The sequence below is a fragment of the Centruroides vittatus genome, unplaced genomic scaffold (assembly GCF_030686945.1).
Source record: "Centruroides vittatus isolate TY-2023 unplaced genomic scaffold, ASM3068694v2 contig_134, whole genome shotgun sequence".
In the NCBI taxonomy this organism is placed as follows: domain Eukaryota; kingdom Metazoa; phylum Arthropoda; class Arachnida; order Scorpiones; family Buthidae; genus Centruroides; species Centruroides vittatus.
The window spans coordinates 1,285,305-1,307,345 of record NW_027120852.1 but is presented as its reverse complement, the minus strand read 5'-3'; the positions used below and the strand labels follow the sequence as shown (position 1 = coordinate 1,307,345).

The following is a 22,041-nucleotide window of genomic DNA, read 5'->3' as shown; positions in this document are numbered from 1 at the left end:
AGCACCACAAACACTTCTGGATAGGTCCCTATCTTAGTTAATAAGTTGTTTTGTAAAATTTCTGCTTTCCACGATAGGAAAAAAATGACGAGTAGTGATCATTACCTGTGATTTAATTATCTTACTGAAAAGTCACCGGCAACACAAGTGACATAATATTGTACTGCACTTAAATATTCGACAATCGGTGATTCTGTAACTACGGCGAACTTTTGTAACAAAGGATATTTCTATGATCGGTTCTTTACCGCAGTTAAAAAATCACAGATAGCCGAATATTGAAACATTATCTGACTGGCGTTACCGGTGACATTTCGATCACGGTGGTTAAATCACATAATTTGAAATATCGCTCATCACGAACCGGCAGAATTTTCTTTCTTTTCTCGAGCTGTCTCCGAATATGCTGCCCAATACGGGCAACATATCCAGCTTGACGTAGGTGTTATAGATCGAATTTCGAGCGTTTGGCTTTTGAAGGAAACAGTTCTATAATCGCTGCTTTGCGGTTTGTAAACACAATTTTTTTGTAGCAAAGCAATCCGTTTAATTAGAAAATATGCAACTGTATCTGATGTTATAACAATTACCGCATATTATGGGAGGCAACCGAGGATACATATTTTCAGTTTAGAAGATTCTACAAATACTTTGTCGTTGTAGCGGCCTTCTTAAATTTTGTCTTAAGCGCTTCTAGACCAACAGCCGAGCCATCCGTACACTCCAGAAGATAGAGCAGTGGTTCCCAACCGGTGTTCCGCAGAACACTGGTGTTCCGTAAGCATCTCCCAAGTGTTCCGCAGATTTAGTCGCAAATCGGAAAGTATTCGAGCCGCCGAATATCAAAAAATTAAAATCATAAAATTTTCATAAACTTAAATATATATGTACGACTCGTACTTATGGAGTGTACTACTGTTTCGAATAAGATAAAGGCAATGATAAAAACAATGAAATATGTAAAAAACATCGGGCATAAGTTTCCTATTAAAGTTATTTAGGTATATTTTTTTCTGTCTTAGAATTGGCGTTAATAATATGATTAGAGATTTTGAATTATAACTGCTCAATTGTAATAAAATAACTGATGACAAGCTTATGTATTTCATATTAACTTAAGTAAGTGTTCCGCTAAAGAAAATTGCTCACAAAAGTGTTCCGCATCCTAGAAAAGGTTGGGAACCACTGAGATAGAGCGAACGTCGCTATCTTTTAACAAAGCCGCCGCTTCCCGACAACGCGCCCTCTAACAATGCATCTACGTGTCATCTGGCAACATATCGTCAGTTAGCAAATCGCTCGTAGACTTTGGCATTCAAAACCACGTGAATGGGAAAGTAAACAAAGTGTCAGTTTTGCCCGCTTAATTAATTTTTGATACGTCGAATAATTCGATCGGCTAATAACTGCGTAATAGCAAACTTTATTAAAGATTTTTAATTGCGAATTAGCTATTTAGTATTTTGCCATGGAAGATAAACAAGAAGAGGAGGTGAACATTTTTAAACATTTCAAAATAATTACTTGATGTACAATAATTTTCGAGTAATTTCTCGTTGATATTCGTTAATTAATATTTCAGGAAGCTTTAATCGTCATTGAACTGTCCGGAATCGTAGACAATGATTTTTTACATAAGAAAGAAAAAACCTGTAAAATGTTGGTAGGTGCCTGAAATTGTTTTCTACAAGATAAATAATTAAGTTTACAAATGTTTAAAATAGCTCCGATTCGTGTAAATGCTAGTGCTATAATTTTTAGTAACTTGTAAATGAGGACGACGGTCTCGGAACATGTAGGAAAAAGTCTTGCGTTAAGAAAAGTTTTAAAAGTCGACTTAGAAGAAAACGAGGTTAATGTTACCTATGGTGGCAAACGTGGCGGCTCGTCTCCGAAACGGTGGGGACGCACGTTCTAACCTAACCTATCCTATTCTAATAAATTACCCCTATTCTAATAATTTGGTTGGCAATAATTATGGTAATTTATTAGAATAGGTTAGGTTAGGTTAGAACGTGTGTCCCCACCGTTTCGGAGACGAGCCGCCGTGTTCGTTACCGTAGTACCTATGGTACAGTTCGTTTTTGGTTAATGTTACGCATTAACCAAAAACGAAGTGTTAAGGACCGTACGGCGATAAAAGTCGACGATCGCTGCGCCCTGCATTTTTTCCAACTGCAAAATGTGCTTCGGAAACCGTTGCCGGAGCCTCGTTAGCCGTTAATTTACAGACGTCGCCGAAAATTATTTGGAAGGAAGCCGTTTTAAAGATTAAGAGAAACTGCTTTGTTGGAGATAGGTAATGCAATTGCAAAAGCCTTAAATGTTATCGATTCTCCTAATCGTCCTAGGCGAGTCTGTAAATTAGACGGAATTATTAAAATTAGAATTGGTAAACGATTTAAAATGTTCTGTTTGGACTATCGAGACTTAATCGCCCGACGCCAAAATTTGTCGAAAGAATTACCATTTTTGATCACCTTTGGTAACGGTCGATCGTTTGATAAATTAATTAAACAATTTATATTAAAAGAACAATTCGAGCAATGCCGGTAAATAAGCATTCTTGAAAACTTATGATAACCGTTTAGAATTTATTAAAATCGATTCGACCGACGACAGTCTATAGAAGTCCAAAAGTTTCTATGGGAACGGAATAATAATTGCTATGGCATAATTAAAAAATTACGTCGTAATGCTTGCGCAAAGATGCCATTACGATTCTTAAAAAAATTTTTAAAGTATCTTTGTGTCGGATTAGATTTCTAAAAGAAAGCCAAGTGATAATCTGATATGTCTAGTGGTTGTGAAAATCGTGAATTACAAAAACTATGAACTTTTTTTGCGGTTAGGGAGGGGCCGTACGTAAATTACGTCCGCATTTTTCTTGAAATTTTTACTTCCCCTCCCCCGTCGTCCCCGTCTGTCCGAGTTTTCGTAACCTCCATTTAACATGTAAAAGTCCAACATGTGCATTTTAAAAATTTTCCTTATTCCAAAAACAATGTTGGTAAACCATTATAGAATAAGTGGTAGCTTTGTTCTTCTTAAATTGTAAAATTCAAATATCTCCTGAAGAAGTCTATTAAGAAGACTGAAAACATTAGATTGATAAATATTTACTGCATAGTAAATGGTTTTATTTTTGTAGAGATTTTAATGTAGTGACAAATATTTTTGGCCTAATTCATAAGCCACCATCAAGTCTATGGATCTTGTGACCATATACATAGATATGATTATTTTTAAATATTTTTTCATGCCAGAAAAGAAGTAATGATTTTTACTTGTTAAAAGAATATCTGGTAGACAGCTATCTGCAGACCTGTCTATGGCCACTACTTTGTTGTGAAACTAACTTTTATAGCAAACTGTTTACAAAAGGTTTTGGGCAAATGGTCTTTTTGCTAGATGTTCAGTATATTACATTCCATTTACCCATAGAAGAGTCCATTCAAGATGGTGTCAAGAACATTGCTCCATTCATTCAAAATTCAATGCCAATATTCTGTTCAGTGACAAGTCCAGGTACAGTTAACAAAATGATTCTTGTCGAATTAGAATCTGGAGAGAACGGACAACCCAATAAAGTCTCGTGAATATTTTAGAAAATCAGTTTGCAGGTTATGATATCACAGTTTAGGCAGCAATTTGCTTCTTGGCTACATTGAACTCTACATTTTTACAACAGATGCTATTACTACAAGAAGGTACAAAAGTAAGGTTTGGAATCTTTTCTAAGATGTGGGTGCAATTTTATTTTCATGGATGATGATAATGCTTGTGCAGTTAGGGATGCATTTGTCAATGACTTTTGCAGTTAAGGCATTCATTGTATGGATTGGCCAGCAGGATTTCCAGATTATGTGGGACAGAGTGACAAGTTGCATTCCATCAACTCCTACCAAAAAACACTCCAGTAGCTGCAAGACAATCTTGTTCAAGAATGGACTTAGCTCCTAAAGAGCTGATAAAGTTATAACCTGTATGAGCAATGCTGTACATCATATGTGAACGAAAGAGGAAACCATGCATTATGACATAATCATTTTCTGTGCAGAAAGATTTACGACAGTGCTTAGTACTTTTTGTTTTTGGTTTGACGTAATTTAGATTAAATTTTTGCTTTTCAATTGGTTTGTTGCATAGATACAAAACTTTGTTTTTATATTGAGTTTTTTGCTATTCTGATTGATAGTTTCTGAGACATAGAGCTTATTTTTTGGACATGAGAATATATGAAGCGTGCAATGCCATAATGTTGTAAATGCCAAAAAACAAACTTTTCAAGAGAGAGAAAAAACACTTTTTCTAATGAACAAACTTTAATCAAATGCTATAAAAATTATTTTAACAATTTACACTTTGGAATAAAACATTGGGTTTAATTTCAAACACCTAAGTATGATAGTAAGGAAAGAAAAAAAGTTTAAAAACAGGGTTAGAGCCATAACGTCGTAAATGCCAAAATTGTGCAAGTGCATAAAGTTGTAAATGTGAAAAACAATTGCAATCATAAAATTAATGTTTCTACAGCTGAAAAATAGTTTTGAATACCAAAAACTTACATTTAAATTATTAAACAATTTACAAATTTAATGTCAATTTTAACATTAAAAACTGGCAATAATCTATTAGTGACTGCTTCCTGGCTTCAACAATGTTGGGCCCACAGTTTTGGTACTCGAACTGGGCTGTAATCTTTATCAATTGTAATATAATTACGATAAATAAAAGAAAATATAAACAATAAGGTATTAATTTAGTGTAATAAAAGTTAAAATGTATTTAAAAACTTGAAATATGAAAGATTAATGGAAGTCCGAATATCATTTTGAAATATCAAATAATAAGGTGATACGGGTTAAATATTAATAAACTGGCATTCAGTTATCCGGTTCTGCGTAAAAAACTCGCTGCGTTACAAATTGGAATAACAAAATGACGTAAATGTAAACCGTAACATTTTACGTGCCAAAAGTCACGTGGCTTGCACTTTGGTGCTTAAAACGTTATGGCTTGCACATAAATTCATCTTCAAAATATAGCCACTTAGAGCGCCACTATCGCCACAATATTTTTTTGTAGGAAAAAACATTGCATTTAAAATTCATTTCTTCAATAAAACGTATTTTGAGAGAAATGGCATTTACAACCTTATGGCATTGTACGCTCCATATAGTGGTTACATATCATCTGTACCCTTTTTAAAATAAAAAGAAGTGAGTTTCATCAAAAATCTCAAAAACTGATAAGTAAATGCAATGAGATATGCTCTACCAAATGGTGATATTTTAATTTCTGATACTGTCTGAAATGGACCATTCAAGTCAGAAGTCATTTTTTAAATGGAATATGATATGTTTTAATTTAGATTCAAATTAAATATAAAGAAATAAGACAATTGTGTCCGAAACATTTTTTCTGAAAATGCCTCCATTTATGATAAAACAATCTTGAAAGTGACAAACTCGTCTATGCAAAATCTTATCGTAAGCCATTTTGTCATTTTCAGCTGGCTGAAAAATCGCAGGATGAAACGGCTTAGTTTGAACGTTTTGATTAAACAACAGTTAAAATCAGTGCCAAGTAGATTATACCGGAAGAATTTACGTAAACAAAAATACTATGTATCAATAGTAACAATTTTTGTTAATTTAGCCAATATTTATTTTGTTTTTCCTAAATCAAGGATATGTTAATAAAAATATTTTGTAACAAGATATTTTGTTATTTTGACACTATTATTTTTCTCTGTGAATCACACTTTTGAGATCATTTTATGGTGAATGGAGACATTTTCAGAAAAAAATATTTGAGATACAATTGTCTTAATTTGAATCTAAATTTAAAAATACCGTGTCTCATTTAGAAAATTGACTTTCGGTCCAGACGGCCCATTTCTGGTCAATACGAGAAGTTGAAAATATCTGGTATCGACCGATGTTTTCAACTTCTGGTGGGCTATTAGACTAGGCTGAAAATGTTAGCGAAATAAAAAGCAAATCCCGGCAGTTTAAAAAAGTAAACATTTGTTAATTTATTTTGAATTATTCTGTCGAGGTCGAATACGACGGTCGAAAATATCGTTTGGTAGAGCATATCTCGTTTACTTATAGAAATTTTTGGGATTTTTGACAAAACTTACTTTCCTTTGTGTAAAAGGAGTTTATGGATGATCTGACACTATTTGGTTCTTGATATAAAATTACGAATTTTTTAATCTCGGAGCCAAACGATTACCGGATTAAATCGGGCTACGTTGCCTCTACTAATAATTATTAAATACTGTGTAATTTGGCACTAGAGGTTAGGCACCTTCTTTTATTAAATTTAATAATTATAATTAAATTAATATTTATTAAATAATTTAGAAATTTTTAAATCTCATTGAAAAGTGATACTAAACATTATAACATTATTTCATTTGTTATTTTAATTAAAATATTATATGAAATTATATTTTGATTTTATTGGTGGAAATATATATTATTTTGTGTACATTTATCTTATAGATTATTTGAATTATGAAATTGTTAATGCTGATAACATTGTAAACTAACTATAAATGACCATAAAATCTGTCTGTTAAAATTTTAAATATATTTTCTTTATTTTATTTTTCAGGGTGTAAATACAAGTCATCCTATATTGCAAATTGATAATTATTTCTTTTCTGGGGAATATGAAGATACTATTGGAACAGATGTTATATTTGAAGAAGTTTCTGTACCAAGTATATTTTCTAAATTATTTCTTGTGATTTAAAGATTTTAATATATTGGCAAAACTATTATTTGTATTGTAATGTAATTTTCCCTATAAAATACTTTTTGTTTCATTAATAAATTAAATTTTACTCCTTTAAGTAATGGACTATTTTTCTATTTTTTTTTTAGATAATTTTTTTATACAAGTACTCATTTTATACAAGGGTGAGTCAGAACAAATTGAGGGCTGATTTTTTCTCTTTTGTGATAAACATTTTTGAGCATAGTATCTGCAGTGTTTTTCTGTTCTCGGAGAAATTTGATGTACTGTACTTCTGCCTACCCCGAAGATGTATGGTAGCCCATCCATTGAGATGTTTTCAGAATTTGGTGCTGGGAATAGTAAAAAGTGACAGGGTGATAAATCTTGGTTATATGATGAATGTGGGATGTATCAAATGGTTTTCTTGGCCAAAAACTCAATTATCATGTTAGCAATGTGTGGGGGTGCATTGTCATTGTGTATCAATGGAAATTGGGACATTTCCTGTGGATATGACCCAACAGTATGTACAGAATTGTCTGGTGACTATTGTATGTGGTAGCACAATATCTTTAGTCAGCATTTTTACAGGAGTATTGTTTTCTTTGAAGTTGATTCCCAGTCTTCAGAGAATGCCTTGAGTCATTGAAATGCTATGGATTGTGGAAGGGTTTCTTTACTGCAAGTTTACTTCAACATTTCATAAACTTCCCTAGCTGTGTTTTGCAAGTGAAAGCAAAATTTCAATTTGCATATTGTCCATCATAATCAGTCTTTATTTTGTTGTAGGTGGGCAGCATATGACATTTTGCACTGTGTACTGTAGTGCAAATCGTATAGCCATACCAATTCTTGGACAGATTTATAAATAACCATTCTTCACAGGATTAATGTTACCCTAGGATCCAAAATGGCGGCGGGGGGAAATTTTTCCCTACGTTGGAGACTGCGACGGGGAAAAAAAATTTCCCTCGATTCAAGATGGCTGCGTTTCGGCCGCCATCTTGAATTTCTCTGCACACTCCGCGGATATTAACCGAAATAAACAATAAAAAAAAAGAATTTTTTTACTCACTTTTCGATGGTGGTTGCCTGCTTCTTCCTATCTTTTTCTCCTTTCCGAACGTATTTTTAAATATACGCCCTTTCTCGTACTTTCTTTTACATATTACGGTCTCGTCGATTTCCACCGTTTTATTCGGCACTCCTTTTTTAAACGATGTCAAATTACTCAAAGCTATAAGCAATACCAACCGTATGTGATTGGACCAATCGACTCCCGTTTTTCTGGATTTGCCCGCCGCAATCACCGAGGTCGTCGCCATACATTCCATACATAGTTAGTGCCATATAAACGACAGAATGCAACTCCAAGAAATGTGGCCAAATTTACTTTTAAATGTTCCATCAAAGGCAGAGGTCTTCGTTCCACACTTACTACATCGCAAGAAACAGCTTTCTCTATTACTCCAATAGTATAATTTGCATAAAGAATCGCAATGAATGCAAACGGACTCGGTCGGCTGTATGCCTAATTTTACAGCAAATTTCAATGCGTTATCGATACTGGGAGGCAAACCTGGTTCCAAAAAGTCGTCTTCAATTAACATGGAGAAATCACGGGTGGTGCATTTTGACCAAAATTCGTCGTTGCAACTCAAATCTGCAAAACTACTCATTATCGAACAATTGCAAATAAACTATACGTTTACCGATAATAAATTGTGCGAGAATGAAATATCGTAACGAAATAAAACAGCAATTATTCCAATACGCAATTCGTCACAACACTACAGCAAACGATTCCAACTGGAAACTAGTCGATTTGCATAAAATTGCCCGGAAAGGACCAGAATCACGTCGTAGATCATGCATTTGCATATTCGTTCGTAACACCCCTATGTATTTCCCGCCGATTTTACTCTCGCACGACGCTACGAAAAAGCTCCCTCTACTGTCGCAAATACACACTACCGTTCGTTTCGAGGTTACAGGAAACTAGGCCACGTCGAACGCAGGGTCGAAACCGAACGGGGAAAAATTCTCAACGGCGTCGACGTCACGACTCTAGGGAAAATTTTTTTCCCCGTAGTAGTCTCCGAAGTAGGGAAAAAATCCCACCGCCGCCATTTTGGATCCTAAGGTAACATTAACCCTTCACAGTGATCTGAAATTTCTTAGTGTTACAATTTTGACAGAAAAGTAATTGGTCTGTTTCTTTTGACTCATCCTTGATGATAATTTTTATTCTGCAAATGATTATCAGAGGTAGCATAAATCAAAAGTATTTGCTTATTACTAACTGGCGGTTACCCGTGACTTCGCCCACGCAGATTTTGCAAGCGAACACCATTTATATTCAGTATTTCAACAACCATAGTAATCGTTATATAACATCTACCACCGAGAATGACGAGAATTGCCGAGAATCAAACGAACCGTTTTCGATTTGATCAATTTTCTGGAACGTTTACAATCGTTCTATAATCCAACCAATATACAATAACTAAGTCGAATTTAAAACGGTTCAAACATTTGGTTAAAAAATCGAAATATATAAAAATATTTATAACAATGTCTGAAATATTATGGATTTAATACACCTAAGTACTCAATGAAGACTAAACGTAGTTGAAAACAAAAAATTGCATCTAAAATAGTACAGTAGAAGCCATTCTTCGGGTAAAGCCTTAATGCTCTCCCTCCACCCCCCGCAGGGAATTTCCAAAAATCCCGTTTTAGTGTACATTTTCATGACGTATTCTGTGTACCAAATTTCACCTCTAAGTTCAGTGGTTTGCTCTGGGCAATGATGAGTCAGTCAGTCAGTCAGTCAGGACAAGTAATTTTATATATTTAGATAATTTCTTAAATATTTTCATTTATATAAATTACTCAATTAATTAAAGATATAAAAAGTTGCCTTATGATATAACACATGAAAATATTTGAAAAAATATTTTTATTATTATATGTCAATATTAATAATTTTAGCAAAAAGCATTGGAATGGAAATGGATTATGTTGTTTAATGATTTGAGAATTTGTGTTATGAATAAATATATTATTTATTTTACAAACTAACTTCATTTGTTGACTGTCAAATTAAAACCAACACCAAATGCAAATAGGGTGGCTTCTAGAATGTTTGTTAACATTTTGTGTCATCCAAATTTAACAGGTAAATAGGTTGCTAGCTGTCAATAACCTAATAAAAAAATTTAATAATGGCATTTTAAATCTTTTTAATCAAATTATTAAAAATATTAGTAAGTAAGAAAACAAATTAATAATTTACACTATCAAATGAATTATAAAATGCCTTTGTTAAATTTAGTAATAAAAGATTATCAAACAGGTTGTATTTAAAGCAAAAATCTACTATAATACACATGCCCATTTAAACTACACTTCAAGTAGAAGAGGTATTTAGACCCATATAACATACACAAATATATGTCAAATAATTTGTTTTATTTTTAAGAAGTAAATCATCAAATTTGCAAAATTCAGTACCATCTGAAACAAGGTAAAGATATTGCTGGATTAAGCAATTTAAATGGTTCAAACAAATATTCGACCTGTTTAAATGGTTGACTTGTACACCAATGCTTTACTTTGTGTTGAGGATGCATTTATACAAAACATGACATAATTGAAACAATGCAAATCAAAATAGAATTTTTCAATGGAAATCATTCAGATATTGGCAATAGGTTCCAAAACTAGAATTTTCAGGAAAGATAATTTGTGGAAAAAGAATGTTGATATATATTGAAAAATAACTACTTTTCAGCTTATAAATATAACTACTACTATCACAAATGCAATTATTTAAAATTTTTAACTATAAACAATTTTTGAGAAACCAATTTCTATTTCAAAATCTTCAGTTTGATATTCTGTTTTTCTTAAAATACTTACTTGGAATATATTGAACAGCTTCTGTTTTTTGACTAAGTAAATTTCCTTACAGCAGTTGATATCATGCCATTTAGATTGTGCTACTTCTAACCTTTTTTCTATTAATGTGTTGAAATCATTGTTTGTAAAAGAGTCAATAGCTTTGTCAGTCAAATGTGATACTTTAGAAAGTCATTTACTGTTAAAGTTGGTTTAGTAGGAATCCAGCTGCAATCATTTTTTGTTACTGATTTCCTCAAGAAAGAAAGTTACCTTTGTTTGATCTTTGTTTTATTTTTTAGATGGATGTGTGAACTGTACATTAGGATTTATAAATAAATAAATTTTAATTATTCACTCCACTTTAAGATCTTTTATCTTTGATAATTTGGTTATATTTTTTCTCCTATCTTATTATTTTATCTTATATTTTGTTTGTTGAATGAAATGAATGGAAAAGTTGTTTTGCTTTTGAGAAAAAAAATTGTGACATATATATTTTTCATCTAGATTTTGAAAATTAATAGATATTTAATTAATTATAAATTAATAACATTTTGATTAGAAAATATGCTTATTTTATACAGAAAAGAAATTACAAAAACAACTGAAGTATTTGTGTAAAACGTCAAAGAAATTGGCAATGAAAAGAGCTTTCTTGCATCCAAAGGAAGGACCAATTGAACCAATAGAAGGTATTTTCAAACTTTTTAAAGCTAAATGATATATAATTTACATATTTGTGTAACTTGTTAAAATATACAGTCAAACTTTAAGCTGCCCCATTTTTCCAGTCTCATAAATTTTTTATAGACACTAATAATTTAATTCTTGTTAATTTGTTGTTAGATTGAACCATAATTTCAGTTAACAAGTCAAAGTTAGATTCAAACAAGGTTTTCTTTTTACTTTTCAAAAAGAGGAATAGTATTCTTTTTCACAAAAGGAGACTACTGTATGTATTTTTTAAATTTTATTCTCCTTCAGGTATTAAGAAACCTTTTAGTTATTCTCATCATGGGTTTGGCCAAATCTTCAGTCTGAGTTGCTGTATAGTAAGGGATGGAACTAAGCATATCAGGATCACCTTACCTATGAAACTTTCTGACTTGGACTCAAACATAGATTTCCAGAGTAGAAGATTGGTACATTTACAACCTCTCATTCAGCTACTGGATTCCAATGCTTTATTGTGGGAGTACATTCACTCTGCTATTCATTGTTCAATGTGCCTCAAATGTTTTGCAGTACTTGTGTCTTTCAGATGACTATAAATGAAATCAACAGTGAAGTTTAAAGGATGACACCCACAAGCAGCAAAATAAATGTGACTGGAATCATCAGTGATTTTTAATGTTTGCTATCTTTTGCAATTTCCATTGCCTATATCAGAGTTTGAGCATCAACCAATTGTTACATAAAATTGTCACATTTTCTCCCACAATTCATACCATTTGGTACATTGTTGAATGCATTTGTGGTAGAATATAGATATATGTAGAATTCAAACAAATTAAATGGATTGACAAAATAGATTAAAAAGATTACATTTCTGTTATATGTTGAACTTCTCTGTATTATATAAAGAAATTTATGAAAAAGAACATGATAATGATGGATTAGACCAACAATATCCAAATGCTTACTAAAATGTCATGTAAAAAAGTTTTTTCCTGACTTCTTCAATTAATATTTCCTCAAACACTCCATTTTTTTTCATTGCAAGAAACAACATTCTGAATGAAAACTAGGCACTTTTCTGTTATCTGATTGGTTGCCAACCTGAGTCTGCCATCAAAGTATAGCGCACTCATATTTGGACATCTCAAACTAAACTTGGGTTTTTGAACTAGTTGGAATGGCAATTGACAAAATTTGACCTTGATGCTAACTGTTGTGTTAGCTTTTGCCACTATGGGCTTGGCCTTTGTATCACTTTCTATATTTATTTTCCAAATGCTCTTATTAGTGGCATTGAATAGATGCACAGATAACAGTTGAGTAATTGATATTTGAAATGTTTTTTTGATCTTTTTCTTCTAAATATGTTTTTCTACAAAATTTTTGCTTTACTGTGTACTTTTAAAGTTGATTATTTTCATGTCTTTTATGCTTGTTCTGGCTACTTTTTGTCAAGATCGTCTAGCAATAGTTGCAATAATGTATTTTGAGTAAAATTAGATTGTGTACAATATAGTTTACCGTTTATAGATGTCATTGAAATGAAAATTTGTATCTTAGTCTTTAAAAGAGAAAAAGAGAATTAATTAATCTTTATGACAAATCAAACTGTATGAAGACAATTTTTGCAAATGGGAAAGGAATTCCCAGACTATATTAAATAATAATCTATCAAGAAATGAGCAGTTATTTATTGTGACATCATCACAATGCCTGGCTTCAATTTTTTATCACAATGCTCTTAATTTTGGTAGTGTCTTGCCCCTGTACATCATAATATTCCTTTAACAATAGAGTCATGCTGGTCATCTATCCAACTCTGTTCTACAGAAAATTTTCTAATTGAAATAATGTTACTTCCAGTCCAAACTGGAAGTCTACATATACTTAATTGAGGTCTCCTGCTTCTAAGCTTTCCATATCTGGTCTCAATCTTTATCTATCTAACTCTGTTGTTGAGATTAAGGAAGGGCAGACCAACAGATGGATGCCAGTGGGAATTTATAGGTCTGCAGTTTGAAAATTGATGCCCAAATAGCATGAACACAATCAATTGTATAAAAAAGAAAACACAAAGTTGCTTTGTAATTCAAAATTTTAAAAATTAAAAATTTTATTTTTTTTTAATTATATAATGTGAATATAACTTTAATAGATAATTGAATGCATAAAATAATGCATATACAAGTAAAAACAATTAAGTATTGCATTTTCGATAGCATGTGCTAGGAAGCACATGCTATTTTCTGATTTTATAGACAGCCAGTTGTCAAAATTTTACTGTATTATTATATTTGTTATATAAAGAAGTATTTTTATTACAATATTAACTTCATTTAGAAGAAGAAAAATTATTTCTAACATTGATATGCAATTTTTAGTATAAAGATTTAACTTAATTTGAATATACTCAAAATAAATTCCTGACCTTTGCAAGCTTTTAATGCATAGTTTTAATAGAAGATAAATAGATAAATCTATGATATTTACAATTATCTAGGTAAAAATTGCAGTAATTTTAAAAAAGTTTATTCACCAAGATACAAGCTAGCAATATCTCAAATGTGGATAAGGCATGCTGCCACTAAGCCTTGTGGTCTTGGATGAAAGGTTCTTAAGTTGCTTGGGATTTTTTAATGTTGATTTTCTCAAAAATATTTGAGAAGCATACTTTCTCCTTTTGCTCAATAAAGGTTCGTATTAAGACTTATCCACACAAACAGTTGAAATCCACAAGAACCACATCATAATTTCCTCTTGTTAGCTTGTTCCATCTATATTAATGTTAAATATAGGTATAGTTAAAAAATCACAAACATTAAACTTGTTTACTTCATAAATGAATTATGCCCATGCTTCATTTATAAAGCTGTAATAATATAATTAAATTTAATGAGTTATTCATTAAATTTTATAATAAATTATGTAAATAATCTATTATACATTGTAAAGTTTAGAACTTATTCAATTGACAAATTTTAAATTCTTTAATAATTGTTATTTATTGGAAGAATTAATAAAAATATTACTATAGAAAGGTAATATATAACTTATTGTGTAAATGTAAATGTAATTATTAAAAACCTTTTTGACATATTCTAAATGCTGTTGAAAATTTCAGAATTAATTAATAAATCAACTACTTTTTATAACTTTAGTTAAATTACAGCGTGATTATGAAGTATAACATTGAATATTACTGACAGTTTAGTCACAGTTCTCTAGTCTATAAGTTTAAGCTGAAAATGTTTACATGTAAATTCTATTCAATTTTGTATATTTTTAATACCAAACTTTGACTTGATTTTAAAATTCTAATACAAGTTAATGAAAATTTAATTTTCTAGAGAGAATTGATTATAATGAAGTTTCAGAAAATGTCATGAATGAAGGTATGAAAGTAAATTATTTATTATTCATTTTGTTTGTTACAAAATATGTTTTCTAAATAAAAATAAATTAGAATCAGAAGGATTTTTTTTATTACAAAAATTTGAGTGATTATAACTTCAAAACGAACCTGTTACCGGTGTTCTTTGCGAAAATCGTCTCAGGAGTGTCTCACTAACGTTTTCGAACTTCTAACAGTTCTTCCTAGGAAGAAGAACTGAAAACGTTAGAAGTTCGAAAACATTAGTGAGACGCTCCTGAGACGATTTTCGCAAAGAACACCGGTAACAGGTTCATTTTGAAGTTATAGTTATAGTACCCGGTGTTAGTAGTGAGTAGAGCAGTACTTTAAATTTGAGTGATCTTATTATTTAGACATTTATGTGAAATTATTCATTCAGTATTATAAAAATTGTTATACACATTATTGAAATGAAACATTTTGAAATGTGTTCCGATAAAAATGCTAATTCTGCATCTTCTTTATTCCTTTCCATTATAAGATACAAATTCCTTAAATATTACAAAGAGAAATATCTTACATTTTCTCAATGAGTTTTTATGGAGTTATAAATATTTGAATTAAATTCTGGTAGATTTAATTAATTTTGTACTTCATTAGCAAAACAGCATTTAATTGTTAAGAAATATATCCATATGTAATCACAATTATTAAGACTGATTGTAACTTCTTTGGTTATGCACGTGAACTCCAGCAGATGATGATAAAAATATAATGCTTTTTCTATGGGAAAATCCTTTTCTAAAAATTCTCAAAAACAGAAACAGATAGAACTAAATAACTAAATTGTTAGTACAGTGGAACCTCGCTTAACGAGCACCTCGCATAACGAGCAAAACAAATTGTAAAAAATTTGTCTCGCTTAACTAGCAATGTTTCGCATAATGAGTGACGAGAAGAGGGAAAGTCCCGAATTGTGCGCATGCGGCATGCTCCATCGGTGTGTGTTTAGCACTCATTCCACTAGCATCTTAGTGTGGCTTGCGATCATATATTTTTCCAAACTTGTGTTCACACGTATTACTTATAAACATCGACAACCAAAGTCCGTTATATAATAAACACGCCAAACGACATGCCAAATTCTTGGGTCATTAAATTTAATGACCGATTCCAAATTAAATTTTAGAAACGTCCGAATTAAAAATTAACTATTTATAATTATTAAATTTAATACGAGATGGAAACGTAACTGCCTACCTCTAGTCAAATTAATTAATTTCTAGTATTTAATTATAACCTTTACATAATCCAAGAATTTGGCATATTGTTTGTAGTATTTATTAAACATACTAGCTGTAATTTTTTTTTTTTTCGTTTTTGCAACTCGAATTCTCATTTCAGGATGGTTCATTCCGCGCTAGAAGAAAAGACGATGATGATTCACGCTCTTTAACAGTGTATATTGTACAATTTCTTTGAATAAACGTTATACATAAAACATTTGAGCATTTTTTTGGCGTGAAATGCAATATTGTATTTTACATTAATTTCTATGGGAAAAATTGTTTCGCTTAACGAGTATTTCGCATTACAAGTAAGACTCTGGAACGAATTATGCTCGTTAAGCAAGGTTCCACTGTATAGGATCCTGTTTAATTTTTCCATTAAGGTATGATTCAGATTTTGAAAATCAAATTCATTAATTTTCTGCAGATTTTCTGACTCCAAAAATTTGTAGAAAATTAATGAATTTAATTTTTAAAATTATGAATCATATATTAATGAAAAAATTAAACAGGATTCTATAGCAAAAAATTGGTTCTATCTGCTTCCATTTTCAGGAATTTTTGGAAAAGGATTTTTTTTTATAGAAAAAGCATTAAAATCTTAATGGTATCTGCTAGAAATTGTGTGCATAACCAAAGAGATTACAATGCAATTAGTTGATAATAATTGAAAATGTTTAATTTTAAAAAATTATTTTATTTTAATATAAATAGTTTTTAACATAACAGTTCTGATTTAAATATATTGTCACATTTAATTTTTAAAATTACAGTAATAACTTGGTTCTCGTTGACTTCAGTTATTGTTGGTTTCGGTTTTCGTCAATTTTTTGGAAAAATTTGTCTTTGTTTTCATTGGTTGCCTCAGATTTCATTGATGTTCCCACATGTCCTTGCTGCTAATTTTGCGAAACCATGCGTTTTCCTGCTCACTGTGGTGTTGTCTCTCATTGTGTGAGCATTACTCCCGCATGTCTAGCCAAACAATGGGCATATTCAAAATCTTAGCGTGCAGCCAGCACTCTGTTAAAAATCTTAGATAACTTCTGGTGCTGCCAGCAAGCTTCCAGCAAACTGCAAGTGTCTTTTTTGGTACTCAATACACCAGCAAACAAGATGGCAGTCACCATGAGGCTTGTAAGAGCTCTATTTTGTGTTGACAATTTTGAATTTAATGATGAATTTTGATGAATAAATCCTGAATAAATTAATATTTGGTTAATACATTAATAGAATATTTTAATATACTAGTATATTTACATAAGTGTGAGAGATTGGACTTGAGAAGAAAAAAGTTTTTTTGGCTGAAAATTTAATTAAAAATTAGCTATAATTTTTTCCACAATTGTTAAAATTGTAAAGGATATGATTTTATCCTTCTGTGGAGTCACTTCCCTTTGAAGATGATATATCTAATGTGTCACCAGAAACTTGGTGACAAGAAATTGTTATTGGACATAGGTGCTGCAACATTGCCAAAAAAGGGCAAGGGGAAAAGAGGGAGGACCAATCAAAGACAATGACTGATGATGACAACAGTTCGTTCATGAGAGATATCTGTAGTTCATCCTCACTGAGTTGCCCCTCACTTGGATACTTCCAAGATTCTCCTCCATCTAGAGTGAACTCTTTTTGAAGTGACTCTTTCAAAAAGAGAACTCCTTGAAAAAGATGAACTCCATCAATCCTTTGATTTGCCTCAGATTCCTTACCAGGTATCTATGAATCTTATATGTGAACTCTCTCTCTCTAACTCGCAAACTAGTTAATATCACAGACGTAACCCTTACTATGAGATAATAATCTTTTTGTAAAACTAGCTTAATAAACGAAAATTGTTATTGTTATCCTTCGTATAAGATCCAAATGCCTACAAATGTGACCGCTCGCATGGAAAAAAATGAAATTAGCGGCATTGTCACATAAGACATTACATAATTTTTTTAGTTGTTAAAGTGTAATCTTAGGATTGATTTAATTATTTAAACTCCTAGGAAATTTAAGAAATCTTCATCCCTATTTCTCTTTTTGGAATATTACTTTTCTCATTAAGCTGTTCTCATTAAATAAGTTCAAAAATAAATTTAACGTAACGTGGAAGTCATCGTCATTCGCCATTTTTGTTTTTCTTTCTCAAAATTTCTGGCAGTCAGCACTTGTGTTCTCTAGAAAACACCAGCAGTTGCGTCACTTCCAGCAGCATCTCACTGGATTTTGAAATGCCCAATTCCATTGCTTTCCTTTTAGCTTCATCATGAGAAATGGCATGTTAAATGTTCATTTATTCTGTACATTAGTCTCTTATATTTATTTTATGTTAATTTCCTATTGTTTTTAGTATTAAACACTATATTTATTCTCTATAAATTGTGTTTTTGGTATGTATTTTGGAGTGTCTAGAACGAATTAATTGGATTACGTTGATTCATATGGAGATGATTGCCTCGGTTTTTGTCGGTTTCGGATTTTGCCAATTGTTTTCGGACGGATTATGGACGAACCGAGGTATCACTGTAATTTTGTTTTAAACATTTATATTTAAAAAAATTATGATACAAAGATATATACTGTAAAATTTGTATACAAAGGTTAGTTTTATAATGTACTTCCAAAGCAATAGAATTATTATATTCTATTACTATTACAGAATAATTATTTTATTGTTATATAATTATAGAATAGAATTATTATATTCTATGTAACATAAAAAATCAATTATTTGTTGTGACAAAGTTGTGTAAGTTATAAATTTCTACTTTTTTTAACATTTATTGTTTTCTGTACTCCTGAATAATATTCCATTTAAACATTTTCAATATATTATATCTATTATATTCTTGAATTGGTTTTTTACAATTCCTCTGTATATATAACATGGAGAAGTTCATAGCACCACACCAAAAACATTTTTGCTCTAAAAAATTAATGTAGACATTTCTTATATGAAGTGAACATTCGTGCTATAAGCCTTCTTTAAAAAATATTAATTATTTATCATAACTAAGTTGTTAATAACTCTCTGACTTACATTAATTTTATCAGATTTAATTAACAGTTTGTTTAACTTGACATTAGTAAATAGAAATATTGCCATTTATTGATAATTTGATGATTAAATTTAGTTAATCAATTCTCAAATTATTTTTTAAATTATTTAGAGAAGTTTTGTAGAAAAAACTTGGAAAGAGATTAAAATTAAGATTTTTTTTTACTATAAATCTCAGTTACCTTATTTAAAACTCATAAATTTTTTTCAGAAATACAGTACATTCATTTAGAATAACATAAAAATTATGATTGATGTATCTAAGTAATATTTGTGTAATTAAATGTCTAAAACTGATTATATATTTAACTAAATTCAATATATTTGGAAAGAATTTAATGTGTTTAGTAACATAAAATGGGGTTTGAGTAAACTAAGCTTGCATGTAAAAGAAGTGTTCTGGGTTTAAATGTAGCTTTAGATTGTTTTTACTAAATCTTTCTTAAGCCAATTAATTTAAATTATATAATCATTCATATAATTCTAAACATGTCAACATATGTATCTCCTAGAATCTATATAGACACAATGTTCTACAGTTAAATAATGAGCTGGATGCCATGAAATGAAAAAGAAACAAAACAGTTACCGTATTTTATGGACTGTAAGACGTACTTTTTTCTTCGAAAAATTGCCTCCAAAATTCAGGAGCGTCTTATAGGTATTTAAAAAAAAAAATTGCTTAAAAATTAAGGTGTGTCTTATAGTTTGTAGCGTCTTATAGTCCGTAAAATACGGTAAATAATATGTACTGAGATTAAGCTGTAATTTTTTTAGAACAAAATATTTCACTTTTTCAAAATTTAGGATTTCTTTGGTAACATACTCATGAGGGGACAACAGGATGTTGGGTCACTGATTTTGATCAAACTCAGTTATAGTCCCCAACAACTGACATGTGCCAAGCAGTAAGGGGCACTATCAAAATTAAAGGAGAAAATTAAGTTTGAAAATTTCAAATTACTTAAAACCTTTGGAATTGCTATAATTTTCAGATTGGCCGGTGGCTTGGTGAGGGCAATCTGGTCTCGTAATTGTGAGGTTGGTGTTTCGAATCTTGTTAGTATCAATATTATTTTTTTTCCCCCAAAACTATAATTTTCAGTGTATTCTTTTTATTTTTAAATTTATTATATTTATTTAAAAATTATTTTTGAATATTCATGTACATATGGGATACATACTAATATTTATTTATAATTTATTTAGGAAGAGGATTAGATACTGTATAAATGAATTATTATTAAAGGCTAATTTTTTGTTAATAAAAAAGATATTTTTATTAACATTATTCAATCTGTTTTCCGGGAACACAATTTGTGGATGGTAATTCTCATAGAAGCATGTGAAACAATAAACATTTCTGCAGTGTGCATATTGAATAAATGCAGGTTTTTATAATAATAAGAAATATGTACTTCACTGGAAAAACAAACTTGATTAATGTTTAAAAACACTTTTCCATCATCAAATAATTTGGAGGAGAGTCATTCATACTTTATTAAATTTGAAAAAGTCAGAGTGCTTAATGTTTTTTTTTTTCCTACCACTTTTGCAACTTCTGAAGAACCCTCGTCTGCAATTAGGTCTTCATTTTGAAGGATGTGTTTACAATATGTAAATTTTCTAATATTGTCATGCAGTGATTCTTCTGCAGAACACATTTCTATGCTATGACATATCAAAGCCATCTTTTTGTTCTTTAGCAAATGAAGATTAGCAATTATAGATACATTTAAGTTGAACAATGACTTAGTTGATAGAGTATGTACTGTATACAAAAATATGGAAAATGTTTTGTTTTTAAATAAATATTGTTAGGTAGCATTTGTTAATTGTTTTTGACATTGACTTGTTACTTGAAACAGATGGATTTTATTGTTTTATTACCCAAGATTCAATAAAATACCAACCTCATAATTATGAAATTGGCATACTCTCACCAAGCTACCAGCCACTATGCAAATGATGGGAATTCCAAAAGTTTTAAGTAATTTGCAATTTTCACCTCAATTTTCTCCTTTAATTTTGAGTATTGCACCTTACTGCTTGGCACATGTCAGTCTTTGGGGATGCACTATAAACACACAGAGTTTGATCAAAATTGGTAACCCGAATATCGTGTTGACCCCTTGTTAGTATTCTCTTTTCACTGCACTTTTATTTTTCTACCCGAAGTTTGCTTCGTTCAAATATTTCACATTTGTAGTGATTCCGTGATTAAAGCCAATATAATTGAAACAGAATGTTATTGAAGCCTATTCTATGTGGCTTACAGAATTGTGCTCATTTTCAAAATCTGTTCGATCAATTTTGATTAAACTTTGCCATTTTTCATTAATTGTGATCAGGAATCCAAAAATGTAATAAAAAATAGGAGTCCATGATTTTAGTTTTTAGATATAAGGTCGTCTCAAGAGAGCTTGCGACAAAGCAATATCACACAAATTGCATGACTTTGTCATGTGATGTTTTATGGTTGCTAGCATGCTTACTAAGAGCTTATAGAATTGAGATCGTTCTCAAAATTTAATGGGCTGATTTTGATAAAACTTTGCCATTTTCCATTAATTGAGACAAGGAATAAAATGGGTCCATTCAAATGTAAAAAAATTCAGCAAAGAGTTGCTTAACTTTCCTGGCAACATTTTAAATTTTTGTAGCACCATCTATTATGATATTTCTTTTAAAAAAATTTTTATATTTTTAATTATTATAAAGTGGCAAAAAGCTTAATTTTGAGAATAGGAATGGGTTTTACAAAAAATTGTAAATGCTGATAATGAGTAAAATTATCATTAAGTCCGACCCTAGTCGAGATATGACAGACAACTCCCCTTTATCACACCACCCCCTCGACCTTTAACCATCAAAACTTAATAGCATTGATTTCCCTAATACACAAACTTCCCTGCAAAATTTCAGAAATTTTCGTCAAAAAGCACCGGAGTTATTAAGCTTTAAAGAGGGTGAACAAAATCATGCCCCATAGGCACACACACACACACGCACATACT

General features: G+C 30.7%; 1 protein-coding gene across 1 annotated transcript in view; it reads left to right on the top strand.

The window, feature by feature from the left end:
* Positions 1-1,288: 1,288 nt before the first annotated feature.
* Positions 1,289-22,041, top strand: part of LOC136990717 (fap1 adhesin-like) — a 150,942-nt gene continuing 130,189 nt past the window's right edge. The window contains exons 1-5 of the mRNA XM_067289137.1: positions 1,289-1,492; positions 1,583-1,663; positions 6,628-6,736; positions 11,244-11,351; positions 14,685-14,729. Of these exons, the coding sequence (XP_067145238.1) occupies positions 1,469-1,492; positions 1,583-1,663; positions 6,628-6,736; positions 11,244-11,351; positions 14,685-14,729 (367 nt within the window). The 5' untranslated portion in view covers positions 1,289-1,468. The remainder of the gene's footprint in view (positions 1,493-1,582; positions 1,664-6,627; positions 6,737-11,243; positions 11,352-14,684; positions 14,730-22,041) is intronic.